General features: G+C 45.7%; 1 protein-coding gene across 2 annotated transcripts in view; it reads left to right on the top strand.

Annotated features, from left to right (window-relative positions):
• Positions 1–26974, top strand: part of C2CD3 (C2 domain containing 3 centriole elongation regulator) — a 604078-nt gene that overhangs the window by 305116 nt on the left and 271988 nt on the right. For both annotated transcript variants that reach the window (XM_085623335.1, XM_085623334.1), the window contains exons 25-26: positions 4264–4402; positions 22382–22446. In XM_085623335.1, the coding sequence (XP_085479461.1) occupies positions 4264–4402; positions 22382–22446 (204 nt within the window). The remainder of the gene's footprint in view (positions 1–4263; positions 4403–22381; positions 22447–26974) is intronic.

Here is a 26974-nt window from a genome sequence, read left to right as displayed (position 1 = left end):
CCCCCCCCAGTTTTTTCATCCCACTTAAAGCCCTGGGCAGCAGAGTCTATTTGTGTCAGTTGGCCCCTTAGCTCAGTGTGCCAAATGAAGCGCGTCCTTTCGTAGGCACTATAGCAATTGAAAGACAAGCACTTTTGACATACATTTCTGTTTAAAATTATAAACCTAATTAATTACGATGTGGGGATGCTTATGAAGAATGAAACCCAGTCAGGGCTGAATTACACAGTGCCCTGGAGGCACATCCAGAGTTTATGCCAACTGTTTGCGGCTGTGGGCACTTCGGTATTACATAAGGGGCTGCAGATTCGTATGTGCCCCCTTTGTAATTGAGAACTAATTGCACCTTATGTCAGCATAGTGGTAATAAAGTACGTGGGCTCTTAGACTTTTATGAACAACCTCTAGCCCACTTTAAACACACTCCCCAGGGTGACGCATTAAATTCAATTATTATAGTGAACAATTTATGCCTGGTTAACAACTTGGTTCACAGCGTGGAGGCATCTATTCCGACATTCCAGGCGGGGGGGGGGGGGCAGAACTAGTACAATTGACTTCGTGTTGATCTCTAGTAGGTATTCGTACCTTATAGATAGTTTCATGGTCGACCTAACTTGGCCAGTGACCACAATCCTCTAACAGCCTCTTTAAAAGTTACAGCTCAGAAGGGGAGGGCTGTGGAATGCCCAATAAAATATAATTGTAATCAAGGGGTAAGGTTAAAGTGGAGTATGATTGACCATGCCAATTTTGAGGAGAACATCATCAGGACAAACCTAACTCAAGTGATGACCTGTCTAACGTACCTAGTCCCACCAGACGCCATTATACAGAGTTTTGAAACCATCTGCAAAGACGTGGTCAACAACCTGTTTAGATCAGTGAAATAACATAACTGCCCCAAACTCAAATGGTTTAACACTGAGTGCTCAGTGGCAAATAAAGCTCTAAAGAAAGCACTAAGCGTAGTTCGCCGTGATAGGGCTTTGATAAAAGAAGCCGGACTGTCCTATAGGAAGACAATAGAATGTAGAAAGGACAAACTGAGACGCCAGGCCTGGGATGATTTAGAAAAAGCAAGTGCCCTAAGGGATTCCAGGAGCTTCTGGGAGGTGATAAACCATCCACTTTTTTCAAACGAGACTAGGAGTGTGGAAACTAATACAACGGGGACAGTCTGGGAGTCTCATTTTTCTAAGATTTTTAACCCAAAGGATATTATTACCCAAGATTATCAGACAGATATATGTTTTAATCCTGAATTTGCTCAGCAGCTAAGTGCATCCTTGTATTTAGGTGAAGTCGAGGAGGCCCTGCGAAAGGGTATTGATTCCAAAGCTCCTGGGCCAGATGGTGCACCCTTGGATTTCTTTAAAATAAATCCAGTGATATGGGGCCCCTCGATACTAAATGTTTTTAGAGCAGTCATAGTGGGCCAAATCCCACTATCTTGGAAAAAAGCAGTGGTGGTGCCCATTTTTAAAAAGGGAAACAGAAATGAACCAACATGCTACAGGCCGATCTCTCTAATAGATTCCACGTGCAAGGTGATGGAAAGGGTAATCCTTCCACGTTTAGAGTCATGGGCAAATACTTCTGGCCTAATATCATATACTCAATATGGGTTTAGGAAGGGAATGGGAACAAATGAACAGTGGCTAAATCTGTCCATGATCATGGGTGAGCACATGAAGGCCAGGGTGGCATCGATCCACTTGGCCTTCATGGACTTATCCAGCGCCTTCGACACAGTGTGCCGGGGTAAGCTGTGGTCACTAATGGAGGATCTGGGCTTTGAGGAACCACTCGTTACCCTCCTATGTAGACTTCATGCTTCCACCTCTGTAGTTATCTGTTACGGGCCGGGGGGAGAAAAGACCAAGCCCATTGCCTCAACAGAGGGAGTACGACAAGGCTGCATATTGGCTCCTTTTCTGTTTTTGGTATACACCAATGGCCTTGAACAGTTTCTGCTAAATCAACATCTGGATTTTCCAAAAATAGAAGGCAAACAGGTACCTCTGCTGTCTTATGCTGACGACACAGTTCTGATGGCTTTGACAGCTAATGGCCTTCAGGGGTGCCTGGATGCTTTTACTGAGTATATGTTGTCATTAGATCTAAACGTGAATTTTAAGAAATCTTTTATTATGGTTTGTGGGCCAAAATTAACGAAAATATACAGTCATAGGAAAAGTTATTGACAAAGTGAATATTTTTTTCCTATTTGGGGAATGTTTTTAACTTTAATTTAAATTGGGACCAACTTATAGTATCCAGGGTACAACAAATGAGTAGAGCCATTGCGGGGCTGTTTTGTTTTGCTGCTAAACTTGGCCATAAGCTTGTAGCTGAGTTGATAACCTTGTAGAAATCCAAATGTCTGTCTGGGGCCACTTATGGGGCTGGAGTATGGGGATAGCATAAGAGCCTACAAATTCAAACATCAGAGAATACATTTTTAAAGAGAATTTTACTTATCCCTAATAGCTCCCCTACATAATTTTGCCATTCTGAGGTGGACATGGACTATATTGTAGACAGAATACACATGCCCCCCCTGTTTCTATGGGGGAAAATTTGGATTACAGAAGAACTTTCCTTCTCACGATGCATTTTAAGAGATTGTATGAATCTTAATAATGCAATAGCAGTCCCGTGGTTACGCTACGTCAAACAAACTTTTTACAAGATAGGTCTAGAAAACTTTTATGACAAGCCAGAGACCATACGACCTAACATGAAAATGGTTATAAAAGATGCACATCGATCTGAATTGAGACTATCACACCGGGCCACGGGAAGATTGGACTGTTTTCCCCCAAATCGGCAATAATTATATTTGTCTTTTAGCCGGCTAGCCCACTCATGTTTTTTTAATGACTAGATTTCGCTTAGGCACCCTGCACTTTCTTGTAGCTTTTCTGAAACAGGTGGGGCGGTGTGAGAGACTACCCCCCTGTCCATGTAATAACTCAGCACAATAAAGTGCAATGCACATTATGCTATTTTGCACATTATATAAAGACCCTAGGGTGCGTTTCCTTAAACCGATCTTAAATACAATTCGTCCTTGCTCCTATAAGGAGGGTTTTAATTATTTATGGTCATTATCAACTGTTTCCATCTGCAGCTCTGTGCTTAGTTTTATCAAAATTGTTTTTATAATAAAGAAACGTTATGCAATGTAAAAGTAATCTACAGGGGCCATGTGATCAGGCCGCAAGTGGTCTTTGTCCTGTATATTTAACATTTTTGCTGCAGAAACTTTTATTCTTGAATGTATACTTTTTTTTTTCTGTGAACTTTTATGATTCATTCGAATTGAATAAAGTTATTTGACTGACTGAGAACTCACTGATGCAAAATAAGTACTGACACAATGCCAAGGAGGTAGTCCCTCATTTCCATAAGGGCCTTGCACCATGCAAATTAGATTATACCTTTGGGCTCACACCTTATTACTGCTGTGAGCATAGGGCAAACAAACTGTCTGGAGATATACAGATTGTCTGGCACTTAGTGCAGAATGAGTGCACCCCCTTACGTATGCACCTTGGGGGAGAAGCAACGGGTTGCTAGGAATCCCAATGCAGGTGGATCACTGCCTCTCTTGAAAACTGAGGCTGGGTTTCCTGCCTGCACTGAAAGATGGACCAACAGCTTCAAACTGATGATCTGCGTCAGTGGTTAATTTCTTTGTTTAATCTTGTTAGCACCGCCTAAAACAGAACCAACTATGAAAGTGGGGTGAGGATGTGGCATAATGGCCAGAGCTGCCAACGTTGGAATTGGGGAAAGTCTCAGCGTCGGCTCAACATCCTGTGATTCTGTGCAAATCCCTTAATCTCCCCGTGCCTACCATAAATTAATGTGTCCTTAACTGCTGCTCATGAGAAGTGCAGGTGTTGATGATTAAGTGCCAGTGCTGAGCATCATAAACCTCTAGGTAAAATTAAGCAGATCTGGCTTTCACTAATGCACTGTTCCAAGCTCTCCTAATTTGAGAGCATGACACAGACGGGGGCTGAGCACCCATTTATGAAAAAAATGCGCTGTTCCCAATGCGGGTATGAACTTGCGTTAGTGAAAAGTATGTTGCGGTGCTCTTGTGTCTGGTTTATTTTTCTGCCAGAAGTGGACTGGGGTGTCATCCGAGTACATCTGGATATTGTTATAAGCGCTCAGTTTGTTTTACAGTTTGCCCTCCAGCCTTTTCTAGGATTTGTTTTGCTCTGAGTGTTTCTTTTTGTGTTCTAGGGAGTCCCCTGACGGAGCGCAGTGTATCAACACCAAGCTGTTGCGTCTCATTTGCAGTTGCCAATAATGATGTGCCTATATCTACTCCAGTCATCGAGAATACAGACTCGCCAGTTTGGAACTTTCAGCAACAAACCAGGTATGTGCAGGCTCAGGTTGGCAACATTACACAGCACATTCTACCTGTTTGTGATGGGCGCTATTCTTTCCTGGACTGTAATTCACATAAGACAGTTCACAATGTGGGTTTCTCACAGAAGAGTCTTTGAACTGCCACTGAGCATGTACTTATATTTCCAACATGGTATGTGTTCATGGAAATCCTAATTAGAATGCAATAGAGATGTCCACTTCAGTGGCAGGTGACATGATGTCACAGCACCTGTGTCTCAGTGGAAAGTGGTGTTCTAACATACCAAACCAGCACTTACTGAAACATGGCCTCTTAGAGCAGCTCTTGTCTCTAATGCTACTGTATTGTTGTATTTTGTTTCTGCAGGGAGAATGAATAAATTACTTCTAAATATTTTATTGTTACATGTTGCATCTCACTGCAGCAGTGTGAGATTGAGGGTCATCTAAGCTGCGTATTTGAAAAAGGGAACTGATGTTACCTATAGCTAAAGTATTAAAGTCAGTCATGACCTAGCTGTATCTTCGTGGGCTTACTTCAGTATTGTATTATATTGTGCCGTAGCATTTGTGAAGCGTTTACCCACACAGATAGCAAGCTACACCGTATAGGGTGTGTGATTGGACTCACCCTTCCATATACGCACCACTGACTGCTGCACACTCAGCCTCTGTCCCCTTTAAATATAGAGACATCTCAGACTCCTCCTAGAGTTACTGTATGGGCCTCACTAACGAGATACATTTCTAGGACCACGTTTCGGACTTCGTTTTGTTTGCCTACTCACCCAAAGCCAAGCACCTTAAAAGTATTATCTCTGATTCGCATTTATTCCATAGAGATCTTTCCATCTCACTTTCACTCGTGTACATCCTTGGTGTTCTCTTTGATTTCTTCAAAGTTATCAGTCTTAGACTGTAATTGCGTTGACCCAATTGTCTTCTTCACCGGGAAACAGCAGATGGAGTTCTGTGCACAGAAATAGATGTGAGCCCATCTAATGGGCCTGTACTGAAGCACATTAGCCTTCTCCTTTCCAGCACCACAGTTCTAGAAACACTGGTGAGTTGCACGCCAGACGGCCTTATTCTTTTTTTCCATAGTCATATTTGTAATAGAGATGGTTCCTCAGAGCCAAAGGCGAGTATTCTTGTCATTGATTTTTCCCTATTCCCAGAATAATAACAAGAACTAGACGATTAGACCTTTCTAGATTTTACTGATCTGAAAACCTCAAGAAGAGTGAAATATTAAACTTGCCCCCTGGCCAAGATAATATCCAGCTGTCGAAGAAGAAGATGGAGTAATCTCTACTTATACAGCTACATCTACCACCACTTAAAAATTGCTCGCTGCAAGCAACGTAGGCTTTGTCTTGTGGAAGCTGATTAATGTGTACCTGCTTCAAAGTGTCTAAGTGTTGAGTTGTCTAAAAAATTCCAGAAAATAGCGAGCTGCCGTCTGTGAAAGATTAAAGTAGATGTCCTTCTAGGAAAACCTTGATCATGGACGTGATCTTTCCTGAAGGGTGAACTGGACCCTCCTGAACCAAGGACTGGATGGCTAGAAAATTCCAAAGTCTGAGCCACTGACAAGAACATTCCACAATTGTCTGCAGGAGATATACAGCAAAAGAATCAGAGAGGAGCCTTGGGAGCTTAGACCCAGTGACGTTTTGTGCATTAAGTGGCCAATGCACTTTGGGCCACCACTGATAGGGCTTCTAGGCCCTCTGAGTGAGAGTCGTATCCACGGTTCAATACTAGCTTCTCAGTATGGGACTCGAAGCTCAACCCAACACTGGGTGGACCCTTAGGGACTTAAAAGAAAGGGACCTTAACACCAGCCCATAGATTCCATTCAATCTCGCTCCTGACTGTCCGCCAAACCCAGGCAAATGTAGAACATTTCTGAATCACTGTTGGAGAGGGTTGAGGTTCAGCAGATTTTGCCCGGAAGAGTGAGAGCTCACAAAATACCTCTTCAACGTGTGAAAATGAATGTGCCTCTGTGGCTTCAATAGGTGAGTTATGCTTATGCTTGGCATCGCTATTCCAGATAATGAAAAATTTGCTAGCTAACATAACAGAAAGTTTCAATTCTATTAAGTACTCGGAGGCGAGGGTTATGCCTTCTTTCTTCACTTTATTGGCAATAACAGCTTTAAGGTATAACAAAAGACTACACTTCCCATGAACCGTAGGGAAAAGGTAGTCGAACAAAAAACATATGTAACATCCAATCCATGACAGGGAAACAGTGTCCAATCAGGGCATTCCAAGACCCATATAGTCCATTGTTAGTGTCCTCTCCTCCTCTTTCGGAGCGCGAAGACTGCCCAATCCTCCTCTTCAGGTTTCTTGTTTGTGAGCATCAGAACCTGCCATGACAAGGACGTATTACCAGGAGAATAGAACCAGAAACTTGCAAGTTAAGCATGTCTTAAGGAACCAGGTACAGTACTCATAATACATACAGATAGAACTGATGTAAAAGGTACTTACTACAGTACGGGGAGGGTCTTCCTCCTGGAGCACAGGGCGGGATAATCCTCGCTTCCGAGTCCTTAAAAAAATTGAAACTTTCCGTTACGTTAGCTAGGAAATTGTTCATTCTATGTCAGGACTGGAGGCGAGGATTATGCTTATTTAAAGCTTGCCCTCAACCAAATGAGCCATATTAAGTATCGGCTTGAAGTAGAACCTTTTAAAGGTGGAGTCCAGGGCCAATCAGCCGCGTTGAGGATATCCTCTAAGCGGGCACCCAAGCCGAATGCTTTAGAAGCCATGGCTCCTCTTGCTGAGTGCGCCCCAAAGTGGCGGAGACTGATGCCTGCTTCTTGCATTACCCAACGAACCCATCTGGTGATGGTGGGTGAGGAAACCACTTTAAAGGGTTTTCGAAGCGCAATAAGGAGTTGTCGTTCTCCCGGAGGGCGGAGCTCTTCCGTCATTTCTTCATAAGCTTTGAGGCAAAGAACCACACAGAGTTTTGGAGAGTCGGGAAACTCCGCATAAGAAATGACCCTGGTTTGGCATTTCGTACGTCTAAGCAAAGTAAACGTCACTCCGTCCGGAGTGAACACCCGTCCAGTGATATCAAGGGCTCACACATCAGAGACCCTTCTGCAAGATACCAGGCACAAAAGCATCGCTAATTTCGCAGAAAGCTTCTTCCTGGAGAGGAACCTGTTAGGTTGCCATGATAGAAAAAGGTTCAGGACCAGGTTGACGTCCCATAAAGCCAAATAATGCAGTTCCGGAGGTAAAGAAAGTCGGATGCTACGCAAGAGTCTACAAACCATGGGATGTTCGCCCATGGGAGAGCCATTAACTGGGACATGGCCGGAGGAAATGGCCGACCTGAAGGTGTTGATAGACCGATAGGCCAATCCGTCAGACGCAAGTTGCGCCAAGAAATTTACAACGTGGACCCCGTCTGCGACCAAGGGATCGACACCCCTTCGCAAACACCAACGGGATAATCTGCCCCACGCGGACTTGTACCTCTTGACGGTACTGTCTGCCCGAGCCTTGGAGATGAGAATTTCAGCCTCTCGCGAAAGGCCCGTGGCTTGCCATCTGCCCCTTAAATCCTCCACGCCATGAGCCACAGTGAGTTCGTTGACATTAGCGGATGTGAAGTGCCGTCCGTACTCGTGAGAAGAGTCGGAAACCGGGGGAGTAGGATCGGAAATTCCCAAGAAAGTTCCCGAAGAACCGGAAACCACACTTGAGACCTCCAGAGAGGGGTGATTATGAATAGATCCGCCAACTGTCTGCGGACTTGAGCGGTGGACCGAGTGATCATTGCGGATGGAGGGAACGCATATACCTGCTTCATGCTCCAATCCTGGAGGAATGCGTCTGCGGCCACCACCAAGGGGTCGGGTCTCCAGCTGAAAAATCTTGGAGTTTGATGGTCCAGCCTGGACGCAAACAGGTCCACTGTGAAGGGACCCCAGTGGTCGTGGAGAGCCACAAAAACCGACTGGTTCAGTTTCCAGAGACTGGAGTCACAGAAGACTGGAAATCTGCTTCCAAGCTGTTCCGACCCGGCAGATACTCTGGCTGTCTAGGCAATACTGCCCAAAACTCGCCGCCAGGTATGAGAGGGCTTTCGACCTGGTGCCCCCCAGATGGTTGATGTAGCGGACTGCCGAGACGTTGTCCATTTACAGGAGTACACACGACCGCACGGAATCTCCCGTCCAGCACCGCACGGCGAAGGAACCCGCTAGGAGCTCCAGAGTGTTTATATGTAATCTCTGTTCTTCGGGAGACTACAACCCTCCCGTAGTGAGGTCTCCGCACCTTGCACCCCAGCCGAGCCTGCTGGCATTGGATTCGTTAACGAGATCCGGAGCCGACCCGAAGATTGCTCTGCCGTTCCAAGCCTCCATATGGTCCAACCACCAGTGGATTTCGGCCCTCGCTTTGACGGATAAGTCGACTTTGGGAGGGTACAGGTACCCTTTCCGTAGAAAATAGGCCTTGAGGCGCTGAAGGGCCCTGTAGTGGAGCGGACCCGGGAAGATGGCTTGTATTAAAGCTGACAGAAGGCCCACCCCCCGGGCCAGCTGCGGAAGGGACACCTGCTGTTTGGCCAGGACACAACGCAACTCCTGGCGAGTTTTGGCAACCTTTCTGGCCGGCAGACTGAGACGGGAAGACGTGGAGTCGATGACGAACCCCAAGAAGGTAACAGACTGAGCTGGCTGTAACAGCGACTTCTTCTCGTTGATCATAAAGCCGAGGTCCTGGAGCATTGTTTCTGCCATCCAAAGATGTCCCGTCAGCTGACAGGAACAGGGGGCCATCAAGAAGAGGTCGTCGAGGTACACAATCATCCTGATGCCCCGAGCTCTCAGGAACTCCGCCACTGGCTTGAGCACTTTGGTGAAACACCAGGGCGCTGAATAGAGCCCAAAAGGAAGGGCTGTGAACTCGTAAACTCGATGGCGCCAAGCAAACTGTAGAAAGGTGAGGTGAAAAAATCGGGATCACCAGATAGGCGTCCTTGAGGTCTAGACAGACCATCCAATCGAGAGGATGAAGAACGTCCCGAAGTAGGTGGATCCCCCTCCATTTTGAAATGGCGGTAAACCAGCCATTCGTTGAATTCGCTCAGATTTATGACTGGCCTCTTGCACCCGTCGGTCTTGTCGACCAAGAAGATGTTGCTTAGAAACCCCTGGGGGTGAGAAGAAGTGAGGGAGATAGCGCCCTTGTGGAGAAGAGATGCTACTGCCTCGTCCACTAGGGCTGCATCTTATGTTGAAAATTGAATGGGTCGTGGTGCGACTTTTTGAACCGGGTTCCCTATGAACTCCATGTGAAAACCCCTCACTGTTTGAAGCACCCAAACATCTTGTGTGAAGGCCAGCCAGGCCTGGTAACAGCTTGCCTGACGCCCCCCTATACCTTGTGGGGAAGAAGGGAGAGCACTCACCGGAGTTTGAGTTAGTTGCTCCTCCTCTGAAGCCTCTCCCATTTCCATGACGTCCTCTTGTGGGGTAGAAGTTCCCAAATTTGGACTGATCATGGTACTGTCCGGAGCCTCTTTGGTTGGTCTGATGGTTTTGGCGACCGGTCGAGCGGCCCCTGCCTCGACCGGTCCCGCGAAAAACACGAGGAAAAACCTTCTTAATTGTAGACTGGGCCCTGTCTAATGATGTAAATGTATTTACGAATTTGCCCAGCTCCTTTATAAAAGGGTCACCGAATAAACCCCCCTGAGCAATGGCACCGGCCTCCGAGTCCGCTAGGTCACCCAGCTTCGGGTCGATCTTAATTAGAAGGGATCGGCGGCGCTCGGTGGAAAGGGCACAGTTGACATTGCCCAAAAATATCACTACTCTCTGTGCCCAGCCAGACAGGGTTTCTGGGGAAATGATAGAACCTGATGCCTTAGCTTCTTCGGCCATGTCAAGGATCTTAGTGATAGGGCCAAGGGCGTCAAGGAGCTTGTCCTGGCACGCCCTCCAGGATCTGTCAATGCCCTTCTTGGGGTCTCTAATAAATTTCTACAGGAATGTTGACATCCGGGGATCAATTTCTGGGGTAAGGGCAACCTTCCCCTCAAGGGACGGGCGGGGACACTCTGCCCGAAGGCAGTTGTGGGCTTCTTTTTCTAGGGGGCGACGGATGTGCTCTGCAACATACGTTGCGACCTTCTCGGCCGGGGCCCAGTCCGAAGAGCGTGGATGCACAATATCATTGGGATCACGCATATCTGACGCAAGGGAGGGCCTGTAAATCTTGGGAAGGGCGGGACGGAAGCCAGGGTCTAGAAGGACTGGGGTCAGTCAGGGTCTTCTGAAGGGCCTGGTAATACCGGCGGGGGGGGCAGGCGTCGAAGGCAGGGGGGGGGGGTCCCTGCGGGCACCGCCGGTTGGCTGTCAATGAAAGCCTGCTTCAAACGCTCAAAAGCGTGCACATCCACCCCAGGTTCACGGGGGTGCTTCGATGGAGGAGATCCTAGAATGTCCTGGGCCGATGTGGCTGGAGCCTGTGAGGGTGCAGCAACTTTACGCTCCAGGCTCTCGAACGCCTGTTCTATCTGGCGGGAAAGCCTGTCCTCTAAAGGAGAGATGGCTTGATCCACCGCCCTGTATATACACATGTCAACCGCCTCATAAAAGGCATCCCCCCAAGGCATGTCAGCGAGAGGGTCTTCCTCCTCCTGATAATCCTCATAATACTCCATAGTGCTGGGAGCAAGGAGAGAAAGTATATATATATATGAATATAAATACAATTTAGTAAAGGTGGAAATCACCAGGCCGTGAATGAAGGCCTTATACAAAGCTGGGTGTCAGCTGCAAGATGGGTGGCGGTAAAACCACAATTTTTCGGGGTTCTAGCCCCAGGGGTCTACTGCTGGCAGAAAAATATATATAGAGAACAAAATAAACCCCCAGCCAGCAAGATAATGCTGGTCTGGGATGCGTCCCCTGCAAGTCCTTATTGGCCAATACAAGACCTCAACGAGGCGTCAACCTTCAGCAATACAGACTCGTGTTCCCGATTAATATTTACTTGTGAGGGAACCGAGCATGAACCTTTTTACAAGAAAACGGACAGCGTGCGTTTATTCGGGGCGCTGCCGTCTACAGACCGTAATCGGCGTTCTCCGCAGACCAGTGGCTCCTGACTGAAGTGTGCGTGCTGCTCGAATTCCAGAGCGAAATTTCAGCAGAGCAACGCGCTTCCGACAGCCTGCCGCACCTTCTGGCGGCGGGAGGACCTCAGGGCAAATCCAGCAGTGTGCTGCGTAGGAACGGGAAACCCGTTCCCGCTGCATTAAAAAACACAATTATAAAGTGCAGCATAAGCGCGAAGAATATACCAACAAAAATGCCAAATGGCGCGTACAGAAAACTGACGGAATTCAAAACCACAAGTGACACTACCACAGTGCGCTCGCATGAAAGGAATAAATCAGCCTTAGAAGCAGAAATGACTTCAGCAATGCACGTATCACACAGCGTGCTCGCGCCAATACTATAAAGCATCCAAATAAGCCAAATATAACCAGAACTAAGCGCCAAAACAGTTAAGGAAACTGAAGAGCACTTATCTGACAGCGTAGCTGCGAAGAAAGAGGAGGAGAGGACACTAACAGTGGACTATATGGGTCTTGGAATGCCCTTATTGGACACTGTTTCCCTGTCTTGGATTGGTTGTTACATGTATTTTTTGTTCGACTACCTTTTCCCTATGGTTCATGGGAAGTGTAGTCTTTTGTTATACCTTAACACTGCTATTGCCAATAAAGTGAAGAAAGAAGGCATAATCCTCGCCTCCAGTCCTGCCATAAAATTGTAGTGTTGCACAAAGTTTGAATTTGTTGTGAATAAACCTGAGAGTATGACACATCTCTCACTTAGCGTGTGAGTCTGTATTGCCAAAAGGTTCTATCATTTTGCTTCCCGGCCCCAATATATGAGTGCAGATACTATAAAGTATGCAAGTAGTGACATGAGCGTGTTCATGGAGAGGCATGTAATACTGCACACAGCAGTACACTGCCTCACATTTGATCACAATGTAAACCCGCTCCTGTACAACTCAATGCCAACCCTGATATACTGCCTATCCCAATGCTGTAGTGCAGTGTAAGCCAGTGTACCAATTTATTTTTTAACTCATCTAAAGATTAAGGTACAGGATTTGTCACTGTGGGGACATTTCCCAAAAACCACCACATATCGTGTCGCTTCCGGGGGCAAATTCATGCCACCCCTACTTTGGAAGGGGGAAATGAGCTACATCACGGTGGCATAGCATATCCCTAAATACTGGTTGACCCTGGGGAATCAATGGGACACCTGCTAGGCTCCCAATTGATTTAGGGGATTGGAGTGGAACAACTGAGTCATTAAGAGGCTCACAAGTTCCACGTAGTGGGGCTAAATCAGATGAGTTAGTCATAACAGGTATGCTGCCCTAACTGTGGAGCTGCAACATTGTTCAAATGATCCAGCATTAGGGAGACTAAAGATTCAGTCTGGGTTAGCCTGGTTAGAATAGGGTCTAGTTTAGCATTTAAAACAGCCTTAAACTCGGACAGCAAATCATCAATAGGGGAGTCTGACCGCTGGAAACAACATGACAGTGGTTTATTGAGTCCCCACGTTAACTAAAATGGTCGTCTGATTTGAAGCTGCCACGCGTCCCCTCCGCTTGCACTTGGGGCTGCCAATGGGGCTTAAGAGTGTAAGTTCCTGGTTTTGACCCTCAGACTCCTTCCCCCCACCCCCCACCCCCCCCCCCCTAGGAGGCAGAGCCATAGCTCCCGGGGGATTCCCCCTGATGGCCCTCCAGCTCTCTGCTATTACTTATGCCACCCTGCTCAACAACCCTCATTGGAGCATTAGGACAGCAGGGGGAACGAGTAAGGGGTCATCGGAAGGCTGTCCCTTGTTAGAGACATCCTTCTTTCAGCCAACTCAATCTCCTTAGAAACCACCCCAACAGCTCAATGGTAGAGACTCGTAGAACAGCATGCAGTGACAATGACTTAACGGCAGGGTCTTTTCTCTTCCACATAATCTCAACCAATCAGAGTGCACAGCGCTAAAATGCGGGAGAAACCAATAAATGCAACCCAGAAACAGTTCCCTAGTGAGCAACAGATACAAATAGAGAGAGGCTCTCCAACCCTTCAGATGACACCATACTGACCAAAAGTGTATTCTGAGCTTGTTGAATCAGAGTAAGGGTCCCCAGCAAATGTTCAGTATTTGTAAAGCGCGAACAATTACCCACGGGTGTCAAGTCGCTGCGGGCCGTCGGTAAGATTAAGATTATGCAAGCTATTGCCTAGAGTCACATGGTGCTGGGCTGATCTGCCACCGGCACCGGTGATCGGACCGTGAGCCCCAGGGTTCCGGAGTCAGCTGCCCTGGCCGCTGCGCCACACCTGTTCCACTACTCCTAAGCAACTCCTATGCCTCTTGGTAGAGGTCGCTGCTGGATTGCACCCGGTCCCAAGATGAACAAGCATTTGCAATGCAATTGGTCTCGCATTTACGGGAGTTTAAGCTATTGGCATTGTAAATGACAATGCATTTTATTTGTTTTAAAAACCAAAACATAAATAAAAGGCATTGTCATCGACAATGCCAATAGCTCAAACTCGCTTAAATGCGAGACCTATTGCTTTGCAAATGGTAGGCATCACGGACAATGGGAGGGGGAGAAGGCACAGACAACGGGAAGGAGGGCGGAGCAGCTAAAACAATACATATGCAAAATGAAGCGTGCTGTACCCCTGTGAGCACCTAAAATGACAAAATGTATTTCATTTTAATAAGTGAAATTGATGTAAGTGATTGCGAAAGAGGTCCTAGGTCCGGTTGTTGGGTGGGTGTGTAAAAGTGAGTTTTTATGAGGTGTCCATGGAGCGGACGGTCTGTTTGGATGGATGTGTTTCACTATTTAAATTAATTCAAGGCGTGGTGTGTTGTTACATTTCAGAATGAGTATTTTCAATGTTCTATTTAGTTTGCACGCAGCTTGTAATCGTAGAAGGAATGATTTTCTGATGACTAACTACAGTCCATAAGCGCAGGAGTATGAGGTGATGAGAAGGGGGCTGAGGAATAGGGGTGGGCTCGGTATGTCGCAGCAAATGTATTAATGGGTTGATCCTGTTGGTTTTAACAGCTTCAACCTATAGCTGGGATGATTCTGTGGGAACAATTTACAGGTCCAATTGAGTCCTTACCCTTGCACTGTAAAGCAGTTCAGTAAATCATATTGTAAATACATATTAATTTACCGAGCACGTCCCCCTCACCTAGAGTCAAACTTGGTGCCGTCTATGGAAGTGGTAGCCACGAAGTCGGCAGACCTCAGGCACGGAGGGGCGCGTCATTGCAAGCCACCAAGCTCATCAACAGGCCGTCTGCAACCAGGCCAGGGCCTGCAACCAGCGCTGGCTGCTGCATGACATGGCCTGGCGCAGAAGGATGGGGTTCTGAGAAGCAAGCAAGCCGGAGGCAGGGCACAAATCCTAAACAAGCATTTGCAATGCGATAGGTCTCGCATTTGTGAGAGTTTAAGCTATTGGTATTGTAAATAACAATGCATTTTATTTATGTTTTTAAAAATCAACAAGTAAATAAAAGGCATTGTCATTTACAATGCCAATAGCTCAAACTCTAGTAAATGCAAGACCTATTGCATTGAAAATGCTTGAGCTCGCCAGGACTTTGGTGGAGAAAGCAACATGTTCTGTAAAGCCCGATATGTCACTTCCTGTCCCCATTTCACTGCCTCTGACAAGTTTTGCCAACCCTAATAGCCTTGTGCAAATATCTGTGGAGGCCTGTCCGCCTTCTTCAAAATTCTCTTAAAGCACTAAAAATATAGCACACCAAAACACTTTAAAGATGGCATTTTTGATTAAACGGCCGTGCTCTTTGGCAGTTAAATATCGGCTCTGGACGTGGGCCACCATGCCTCACTAACTATCTGCAGAGATGCTACCGGGTGCAAAGAGAGACAGTTTGCGTTTGAGAGCGGAAAGAAATCCACGCGGTTTCGGAGAGCCGAAGAAATCTGGCACCATTTGGAACGATTACAGCAGAAGACGCCAAAAAAGAGAATCGTTACAGAATATCTAGAGCAAATGTCTGAAAATAGCAACTGCCACCTACTGATTAAGGGAGAAGAGCTTAAATGTAACAGCAGCGTTAAAATAGTGCGTCCCTGAATGTGCACATTTTAATTTTAGAGGAAATAAGGGGGCGGCGGAGAGAGGGACCACTCTTAGAATACTAATAATACTAACTACCAGTGCAAACAGCACAAAACAGAACAGTCTCCTGGTGCCAATAAACCATCTCAATGGTACGCACATTGTGAATAAAAACTCAGTTTATTAACACTTTGCGCCCACATAAACATAACAAGCATTGGCCGCGCGGCAGTAAAAGTAGCGCCGCGCGGCCGTAAAAGCGAAAGTCATCGCGATCGCTCTGAAAGCGAAAGTGTTCGCGATGACGCGCTAAAGCACGAGTTTTCAAAGTGCTGCTGAAGGCTGGCGGTTCGCACGTGCACGCTCGCGTGAACGCAAGTGCTAGGCCAGCCAGCAGCACTTTGAAAACTCACCTCCAAAATGTCTCTCCGAGCCAGCGCATGCGCTGGGCTCAGCGAGACCTAAAAAAGAAGTGGGGGGACGCTGACGTCCAGACCGGAAGTGACGTCATGAAAGGCGGCTTGCACCATCAGACTCATTGCCTCCCCTCGCTCACCCACTAGATGCGATTGCATCAGAGAAGCCAGCGCGTGAGCAGCGTTCTGAATGGGCTCCGATTTCGCCCCAGTGAGGCCAAAGAGTGAATGTGTGGCTCCATTGCTCCAGTTATCGAGCTCCCGGTAAAATAAGTAGGGGGACGCCGTACCCCGGCTCGAGCCCTGGCCGGAGGGGGAAGGGCAGTGCTGGGTGAGAAGTTGGGAAGGCGAGCCAGAACGAGAGCAGCCTCTGAGCTGAGAAGAAATGGATTAGAAGAGCGGTGGCGTGAAAGAAGGGCACAGAGAAGCGTGGGTACAGTAAGTAACTGGAAGCTAGGACACCAAAGAGAAATGAGGCCTGGGAAGGCAGAGCTAGGGAGGAAAGAGAAATTGAATGAGTGGCAGGATCAGCCGTCAAAGTAGGAATCTGCAAGCGGCAAAGCGGTTGTTATTCCAACATGCAATAAAAAGAGACAGGGAAGCAAAGCAGAAATGCGAGTACAGGAGGATTTCCCTCGTGGCAAGGAAGAGCTGTGCTGGTGCTCTCTCACTCTGTCTTGCAGGTAGTTTAGCAAAACTGGAAAAAAGAAACAAGCAAGGATAGGTGCAACGTAGACTTGTGGAGCTTTAGGTTTGGTTGGTGAGTGGTGGGGGGATCAACAAATTTGTGGAAGCAACAATAAGTAGCCAGGGGGTGGGGGGATTGAGATAATGCGGGCCCCGTGTTTAAGTGAAAGCAGGCGCCCATGTGCTGCACTGCAGTAAGAGACAAGGAAGTAGTCCCTAAATGAAAACATACCAGCCCAGCAGCGTAACTGAACAGTAGTTGGTCGGTGCTGCTTCCTACAAAACGGAAGTGACGTATCAAATCGCCAGCCAACAATAAGCCAGATAAGAAGAACAATGCCTGAGTTAACCAATGGCAAGCTGCAGGAGAAATTACCCTCCATATTCTGTTTACTACAGGTCTTGCAACAGCGCATGCGCTGTCTAGGCTCGACCTAAAAATGAGTCCGTGTACTGCCTGGGGCTCTAGTAAAGCCCAATCATGATCAAAGTCAGTGACAGTTGCTTCCAAACTAATGTCAACAAAAACCAGCTAAAACCAGCAAAAAATACCTGTGTTCACCCCACACCCCTAAAGAGAAAGTTGAACAGTCTAAACAGCAGCAAGCAAAACAGGCCAAGGGGGTTGGCCCGCCCTTCTGCTGGGTTGGCCCGCGCCACGGGAAAGTTCTCAGAACTTTAAGGACTTTGGCGGCACACGTGGGGCTCCGGCCCCTCCTCTCAGGGCAAAAGAGAAGCGCTGAGTTCTGGCACTACAAGCTCCAGCCCGCACTGCAGCAAAAGCAAAGGCGTCCCCTACAGATGAGTCATATTGTTAAAAAGTGTGCTACATAAGTGTGCTCATATTTATTGCAACAGGGCTGCTTCCATGGGTGGCATTGACAAACTACTCTTTGCGCTTGTGACGTTGTTAGGAGTTCACAGTAGTCAGGCTGTGGTGCACAGGGTAATCCACTGTTGGAAAGACAGCACTGGTTCCATATATTGTACCTAGTTTCAGGAGCTATGGCTTGTTTATTATATGCTTTAGTCACCTACAATCTCTGCATGGATCATCTACTTGCCTTCTTTAGGGTGTATACTCTCAATGGAGGCTCATAGGTGTAGGGTTAACACCTTTACCGCACATTTCTCCGTATTATTTTTAGGTCTCACCTCCCGATGGCTAAAAGCGGTTAGCTGTGTGTTGTAGAAGACATGTTGTGGACAATACCAGTAGTTACAGTGGCCTGTGGGTCAGCCCATTGTCTACCATTGGTTGACTTCCAATACAAATAGTGAGTTTTCTTGGAGTGTCTGCCGATCCACATTTAGTGATTGACATCTGACCGGATTATTCGTTTTATTATTCTCAAATTTAAATCAGTCTTCCTAGCTTGGGAGGCCTGGCTCCCATTTGTGTAGGGCACAAGAGTAATGGCCTATATCAGCAACACCAATGTGATGGTATAGATCATCAAGCGGAGCAGTCCCTCCCTAAATCTGTACAGTGAAGTGGGCGTGCACAAGGACTTGATTATTCCCCACTCGCCTATTTGGGGTACAGAAAACATGAATAGATAGACAGGCAGGTTGACCTTTGTTCTTCACGTGTGGAAGGTTGTACCAGTTAGGGTTTCTGCTTGGCCACTCCTGTAGTTTATCAAAAATAGATATATCTGCATCTCTTAGTATAATACAAAACACAGCATGTACATTTTCATGACAGGCAAGGATCCACAGTTACTAGGATGCATACTTCCTGTTAACAAGGACTGTGGTCCACTGTCGTTGTCATGTTGGTTGCGTGTGTAAAACTACGGCTGCCCAGAGGTTGCTTGAAAGCACCAAGTCGCCCAGTAGTACAAATGTCAGAAATTCTGTGCTCAGTGTTACCAGAGGATTACAAGTTGATGCCACAGAAAGGAACATTGCTCTGCTGTGCCACTTTACACATGTGATCCTATAACTCAGGCCTTTTACAAAGGTCAACTTCTCCAGGTATCATCTGTGCCCCCAGGTTAACAAAATGTGGTATTACTGCACCCAATAACACCAGCGGTGGTAATCCTGTTTCAGACAAAAACTCCAGTTTACAAGATGGGAATACTGGGCCACTCATACTAAGGGCCTGGGTGGGTAAAAAGGAGGGAGCTTTAGAAGGCCAAGGGAGTAACGACAGGAGTGAGAGTGGCTGCAAGCACTCTCTTCAGTTTCCTAAGGGCTCTGGCTTTGATCTTCCGGCTTCAGACTCCACACCAAAGTCTGATAATTTTCAGTTATACTCTCATGGCTCAAGAGCAAGCCTACCAAATCCAGACAGTAGGCCCTTTTGGTGCAGGATGAGGGTGACAGCAGAAAGAGATTGTTTGCAGGGTTTAGGTCTGCTGACGGGAGGTTTAAGAGAAGGGGGCTCATTAAAAATGCTCATCCTCTAGGCCAGAGCTTCTCTTTGCCTCCTGTCTCTTAAAGTTGACCTCTCACCTGATGGTAAAGCATCTCTTAGAAATGCACTTTTCATTAAACTGACTGATAAGATGTGAAGGCATATTATGATCAAGGTGGCTATCTGGTGGACTAGCACTTTTTGGTTCGAACTCCTGGGGCCGTATTATACAAGTGCTCCGGGGGTGCAATGGGCATTTGCGCCCGCTTAGCTCGCTCCCAGGGCACTCTGGTATTACAGAAGGGACCACAGACGCTTGTCAGCGCTATCTTCAGAGGACGTTCCCTCATTTGCATAGGGCGTGTCCCATGCAAATTAGGGAATTCCTTTGCCTCTGAGCCTGCGCCGTATAACAGGCGCAGAGGCAAAGAAGCTCTCTGGAAGTGCACTGACAGTGCGCCACCTAAAGTGTGGCACACTGTCGGTGCACCCCTGATTGCAGCCCTCTTGAGGGGGGAAAGAGGGTCCAGCGGACCCCCCCAGACATCTCCTTGCAGGCGGGTTCAGTCACTGACTGCACCCACCTGCAAGGGGATCTCTAATCCCCGCTCAAAGTGCAGGCGGGTTGCTGCCTGCACTGTTAAAACACGGAGCAGCTTAAAAGTAGCCGCTCCATATTTCATAGAAATGTGCTTCCCTGAGTTCGCAGCTGCCCTGGGGGCAGCGCATTCACCCTAATACTGCGCATTTTCCTTGATTGTGCCGGGCGCACTTTTTTAAAGGTGCACCCGGCGCAATAAAGGAAAATGTGCCATATGTGTAATGCGGCCCCTCAAGGTTGCAAGGGATCCGCAGTTTCCTTTATAAATAAGGAAGAGCATCTGGCCCTAGCTGAAGGGCCTTGTGCTGCACCTTTGTCCAGAGCTGCTGTATTGACAGCATCATGAAGAAGTAAGTCATAACTGCACATCACTCTTTATTTGGGTCGCGTGTATGCACTGTTATGCCAATCGTGGCGTTCAGGCCCACTTTATATGCCTCATATACCACTTACATTTTAGAATGGTTTTAGAATATGGTTACTGTTTAATTGATTTTTGTTCTGTTTATGCATTGCAATGGTTTTCATTAAACAAGCAAATAAATTATATATTTAGCATTCATCCTCCGCTATTGTGCTTGGTTACCTGCTTTATTAGAAATTGGTATATGGTCATCCAAGGCATTCTGTGGGCATTATTGAACTTATGTAGCAGTATAGGAAACATGCTACAGTTGCCAGTACAAGAGCTTATAACTTTGGAATTCTAAAAATATATCCTATTGGCCATTTTAAATATTGAGGGTACTAGAGTTTAATGGGTTATTTCTCTTTCGTTTTCTATATTTGCCCTGTTTGAATCCATTGTTTGAGCTGATGTACAAGGTGCATCTGTTTAGTTTTCAATAAATGCACACGCAGATCACTCCATTTGTCTGAATTTGACTTTCAGAAGGAGGGTTTATCAAAGAGCGTTTCATCCTGTCAAAATGCGGTCATGTTGCATTCATTTAACGTTACACAAAATCCACGAACCTAAAGTCTGGAGCAAAATTCTTCCCAGTTTTGAAGCCCTTCATCGCTTATATCCGCTTCTGAAACGCCCTGAAAGCTTCATGTTAAACTAGGCCACCAACTTTCCTGATTCAGCAACAGAATCATTTCGATAAGCAGTGCTGCCGAGAGCAGTAGGTACATAGTATATAGGCAGTTATCAGTTAGGGTGAGAACATATTGTGGAGGTTCTTGACTTGACCACGCGGGCTTTGCATCGCAATGCCTTTACATCGCGGGTATTACAACGCAAGTCGTTATGACTTGCGCTGGATGGCGCTCTAACCTAAGGAATAGTATGATTTACTATTCCAACACCTTCCCTACTGTATGTAGACTGGTGTTGGAATAGTAAATCATACTATTCCTAAGTCCAGCACCCTCCAGCACAAGTCGCAATGACTTGCGTTGTAAAAACTGCGATGTAATGTAACGCGATCATTTTGATCGCGTTGTAACGTCAAATATTCGTGGTGGATGTTCACAATGGGCACAACTGTATAAAAAAAATATGCATCATGTGTACATGCTTAGTGTGTCAGACATAGTGTAAGTATAGGATAAACTTGTGTATAAACTTAATAATCGAGATTCCTGTAGTAAAAGGCAGCACTTAAGAGCTCTTCTGAAGGAGGTAAGCAGGGCAGGGAGGCAGTTCCAGTGCAAGGATCCCAGGAGGGTTGGGTGTAACCAAGAGTTTAAAGTTGGCTGAGTGTAAATTACGATTTGGGTCACACTAGCTCAGGATTAAGGAAACGAAGTTAGGAGTGGAGTAATTTATCTCTTTGAAACCTTAATCAAATGCCCCATTTGTAGCCGACAGCCAGCCTGCTTGGTGAAGATGGTGTTTATGAGGATTGTAAAGCATCCATGCAGCGATGTTTAGGAAATTGTCTAATGGGGCAGAGGTGTACGGGAAGAGACCTTGCAGGCATCTGTTCCAGTGGTCAATTTGCTACGGACAAGTGAAAACATAAGTGTTTGAGAAGTGTGGGCAGAATGTGTGGACAGAGGGCAGAGCTGAAATGGCATTATATTAGATTATTTCTGTTTTTGATCAATTCAGCGTAAGTGATCTGAAAGACATCCATTGAAAGTGCTGCTGTGATAAAAGTAGAGGTACATGGAGGGAAGTGAGAACGCGGTGGTCTCTGTGTAGCTCTGCTGTGGTTTTGTGCACTGCGGGTCTGAACTGAGGTGGCGAAGTGAGCTAAAGAATGATGATGGATTCAACCCAGATCTGTGACGGGGGGTGAGTGTCTGAAAAGTTTCAGCGCTCTGTCCACCATCATCTTATGTTTGCTTTATTCGCCCTAAGTTGGTAGGGTATACCCTGACGTGGGTCCCTTGCTCACTTTGCCACTGGATTCAAGCTAGCCTGGCTGATGAGGGGTGTTAGCCCGAAACAGGTCCCAGGATGCTTGTTTCCGGCTCAGAGAAGACCTGGCTTGGCAGTTCGGGCTGGACTGTTCCCATGAGGCACAGAGTCAAGACTGATTTGCATAAAGCTGGGTCTGAACTGAGGTGGCGAATTGAGCTAAAGAACGATGAACGATTCAACCCAGATCTGGGACTGGGTGGTGAGTGTCTGAAAAGTTTCAGCGCTCCGTCCATTGTCTCTTTGTGTTTGCACTGCAGTGAAGTGCCTGGATTTGTTGCAGTTACAGGAGTTGGGAGTTTGTGATTAACTCGAACTTTACATTTGTTTTCAACAGGTTACCCAAAGCACTTCTGCTCGACTCTCAACAAACCCTAGTCTTCAAAGTATGGCATAAAACAGGTAGGTGTGCAAGGTCCATTTATGGCCATTCTTGGGTGGTCTTCTGTACAGTAGTTTTTATTCCCAGTCTGCGCCATGAATGACAGTTGTTGCTCGCTGGGTCTGGCTGTAAGTTGAGTCTGTCTCGTATCCACTCGTTGCAAAAAAGCAATGCCTAGTCTACTAGAGATGTAGGCCTGCAACCAGTCTCAGCCAAAGAGCATAACCAGCTTAATTTGCCGGCAGATTGCAATCTGTGGGTGCCAACTAGCAAAAACAAAATGCAAACACCGGAAAACAATATTGGTTAAAGTTCAAGCTCCTGAAAGAACTGTTGCAGGAAGATGTTAGGGGAGGACTACTTCATCACTCTCCTTTCTGGCTTGCATAGCCCATCTTCTGGCTTGTGTAAACATCATTTCCATTCTGTTTCAGCCTTGCTTGATTGCTGACCCTCTCGGTCAATCAATTAATACTTTGGTTATTAAAAACTATCAAAGTAATGCATTGATTTAAATACACAATTACATGTATACATTAATAACGGTAAAAGAGGAATAAAACAATTTACTATTAATTCGAGTCATGATGCACATCAAAAAGATAAAAATATATGAAAACAACTGACAGTATAGTACATGAAATTGATCTAATAGATAAAAGGCCCACCCGGGATCCGAGGGGACAACAATCACATGGTGCCAAACCATAGGGCCCAGCGCGAGTGGCTTTTATGGCTATCGGGGATTACTATCAAATATCATTAAGAACTAAGGCATTGCCTAAAGTGCATTAGCATAATAAAGTGTGATATAATATTAAGGAAAACAACTATTTTCCATATGCTAAGTTCCCTAAAATACCAAAATGATGCATGTGATAAAAAAACGGCTATAACAGAGCCCTGTTCCGCTTGTACAAATCTTTTAAAAAGAACTGACTCGCTGCTAATGCTATATAATCCACGGTGTCGGTTTTTAATATCCGGTTTGCTTCTAAATAGTTTGGAGTCCCCAATTTAAAACATACCTGACTAATCCACCTGCGGCGAACAGCTAGGTATTTTGGACGAGATAACAGAGTATGTTTCTCCATTTCAGAGTGCGCACCGCAAGCAAGACATGTACTGGTAGTCGTTCCATTACTCCACCTCCTTGCAAACACTTTGAGTGGTAAATTACCCAATCAGAAACGTACATTCAAGCTTTTAGCAAGGGGAGGAGTAATAGTATCTAGAAATGGTTCGAAGTACGGGGTAATCTTAGACGCAAGATACTTGATAGTTAAACGCCCATTGCTCCTGTTCAGAACATATTGTTCATGGACAAATATTCAGTAGCGAGACTTGAAGAGTTCAACCTTTGACGAAGAAATAAATACATTTTGTGTTTTCCTGCAGTTTAGTTAAACCCAGCTTTTCCAACCAGCTCGCTACGAACGTTACCCAGGGGACTTTCAATGAGTTTGGCAAGTTCATTAGTTCTTTTAGAGAATTCCTGTAGTCATTTGCTCTAAGGACGACCATAGTCTTACCCAGCAAACCAAAGGTTTCAATTTTGGTACATCAAGAAATCTTTTGAGATCAGTATCGAAAAATAAGGATACAAGGGAGGTCCTAGAGGGGATTGAAATTAAGGTTCTTTTAAAATTATTCTCAGCTATGACTAATTTGTGCAAGTCGTTTTAGCCCCATGGATCACACCGCATAAGGCAGCACTCTGTGCCTTCGCTCTGTAAACGTCTAAGGCAGGGGAAATAGGGAGGCATCTGGTTCTGGTGTGCATTTGTAGGATAGCTTTAGATCTGTGCTGGACTATTAAAAAGCTCCTATTAAGTTGGGGACCTCGAAAGAACTTCTCGGACAGTTTTATTCACAACTAGTCAAACAAGCCGCCCCACGCTAAGTGCAGATTGTGTTCCGAGGTCATGTCGTTGTTTCTCTCACTGGTCATGCCTCCTTTCAATGTCAGCAAAAGACAATCCTTATAAAATATTTATTTTCCTTCAGAATATGTTCCAGTTTGATGGGTAGTCATTTTGAAAGGACTTGGTGCCTCGAAACTAAAAGCTGAAGCCTTCGTATTTACGCACAGCTACCCTCAGTGCAAGCCACCTTACGCATCTCCAGCATCATAACACATCCCTACTCAGGGAATACCGCCATAAGAGAGCGAAGGGGCGTTTCAGATACCAGACCACTCTGCCCTTTGCCTCCCTACATGTATTTTATGCACCACTGTTGCCTTCCTGTGTTGGCACTGCTTGCTACTTCGTGTGCAGCTTGAAGGACCGGGAGCATCCTTATTAACGCTACAAAGTTAATTATTTTGGTACATAATAGTGTTAGGGACAATATGATTAATGTACGGGGTGATGTTGCAAAAGATCGCTACTTACATTGACATGGGAGATCTTGGAGGAGAAAGTTTGATTCAAGCAAAGGCTTTCCAGGAAGGTCCTAAGTGCCAGGTGTGTGTGAAGGGGGAGTTAAATTGAATCCTACCGGCATGAGCAATAACCTTAAGGATTGTGCCCCTCCCTTGTACCTAAAGCACACTGGAACTATTGTGACTTACTTTAGTGGGTGAGATGAGCTACCGTGTTAGTCAGAAAGGGACTTTTTCCGGGTGGATTTTCATGTAGACAGGTCACAGGCATTTCAAGTTAATTTGCTAATTGTGAGCCAGTACAGTTGAAATTGTGCTGGACCAGTGTGACTCCATAATTTGATGCCGATACAAAGTGTATCTGCCATGTACAAACTGTAGAGCTTGGAATTGGCTCTTACTGATATTGTACAGAAGAGTGTGAGTGTGTCACTTCCTGGCAGAGAAGACGTGGTGCAGTGGTGACTTGAAGTGAAGTACATGTGGGCCAATTAGAATTTTGTGTTTTATATTTGTTCATTCTCTTTGTTTAGTGTTAGACAAATTCTGTTTAGAAATGTAGATTTGTCTGGACAGAACTATAGAAGGCATGAATATGATGAGGGCTGCAGGAATCTATATAAGTATTATGAAATCAGTGCAAATGATCACACAGTATCAAAGTCCACAGTAATTGATTTAATTGAGTTTTAAGTTGAATCTTGTACTTCACAAAAAACCTTACTAACAAACTACCAATCTTGGTTCATCTTTGAAGCAGTTAGAAAAAATTGAGATGCATTAAAACTTAAGCCTAAACTAAATATGTGATGAAACGACAAGACGGTTGTAGGTATGTCCGAATCTTCTCAGCGCTCGCACATATTCTGTCCTCTTTGTAGCCCACTCGTCGTCTTTCCCCATGTATTTTTATCCTGGCACTATTTTTCTTTCTTTCCCCTTCTTCCTCTCCTTACCCTTGAGCTCACCAAATATTGTATAATTTATTTTCGTCTTTTTATCCTCTTCCTCCAGGTTCTTCCTTTCTCACAAATGGAATGTTTTTCACTCTCTCTCTGTCCTCGTGTTTTGAGTTTCTCTGTAGCTCTGTTGGCCCTCTCAGTTTTGCTGTAGTTTTCTCTTCCTGCCAGTTACACCGCGGTGAAAGGACATCGTATTTGAGAATAACATTTTTAAGAATTCGAAAAGTCCATGTTGTTTAACTTACCCGATTGTCAAGGCGTTGAGATTAAGTCTACCTCCTCAAGCATTCCTGCTCCCCTTCACCCCTCCCATCACTACTGGCACGGCCATGCAGTCCGTGTATCCTTTCCTCATCTAGGCACCTTGGCTCTTCTTGTAACTAATTTTACTTCACTAGCCACTGATACAAGTGCTGTCCTTGCCACTAGTGCTGCCAAAGGGTGGTAACAGACATTACCGCTGTAAACGTAATGTCTTGTGCCCTTTACAGATTTTCAGAAGTATCCTTTTGATGCCTGCTTATTTTTTCTTTTGCTCGTATCCTGCCTAACCGTTTCAGGAAGACGTAGTTTACATCTAACAGGACTAAATTTAATGGAATACCACAAGCAACAACGAATTGTACGATATGTTGGTTAATATACTGCTAATACCGAACATTGCTCGCAGACAGATTGAAGTATTGCTGACCAAAGCTTATATGTTCGGATCGAGACAGATACTACCTACAGGCCAGCTCATCAGGCAGAGTTTCACAAAGGGAGGGGAGCAAGAGGGTGCTGGAGGGGTGAGCGTTGTGGAGAAAGAGACAAGAGATCACACACGGTGTTTGACAACCATACAGCTCAAGATGAAACTCCTATTTGTCAAACAAAAACGAACTACCTCATAGTAGTTGGAATTGGAAGTAGACTATGTTGGACGCGAAATTCAGTTTTGTCACAAACGTAATGTTCTTTATTGCAGCTTGTGCTTTTTAATACCATAAATTTGGAATGGGGCGTGCATCCATGCTAGGAAATTGTAGAAGTACATAGGTTTCATTTTGTTAGAAACAGCTTATGGACATTGACCATAAGATAAATAGATAATTTTTATTGCACAATTAATTAAAACCATTGCAATGAAATCACATATAAATATACATTTTTTCTCTTATTGTACAAGATAAAAAGACAGGTTGTTTCAATCAATGAAGC

This window comes from Triturus cristatus, chromosome 8 (genome assembly GCF_964204655.1).
Source record: "Triturus cristatus chromosome 8, aTriCri1.1, whole genome shotgun sequence".
NCBI classification, from domain to species: Eukaryota; Metazoa; Chordata; class Amphibia; order Caudata; family Salamandridae; genus Triturus; species Triturus cristatus.
This window is presented reverse-complemented; position numbering and strand designations above follow the sequence as displayed.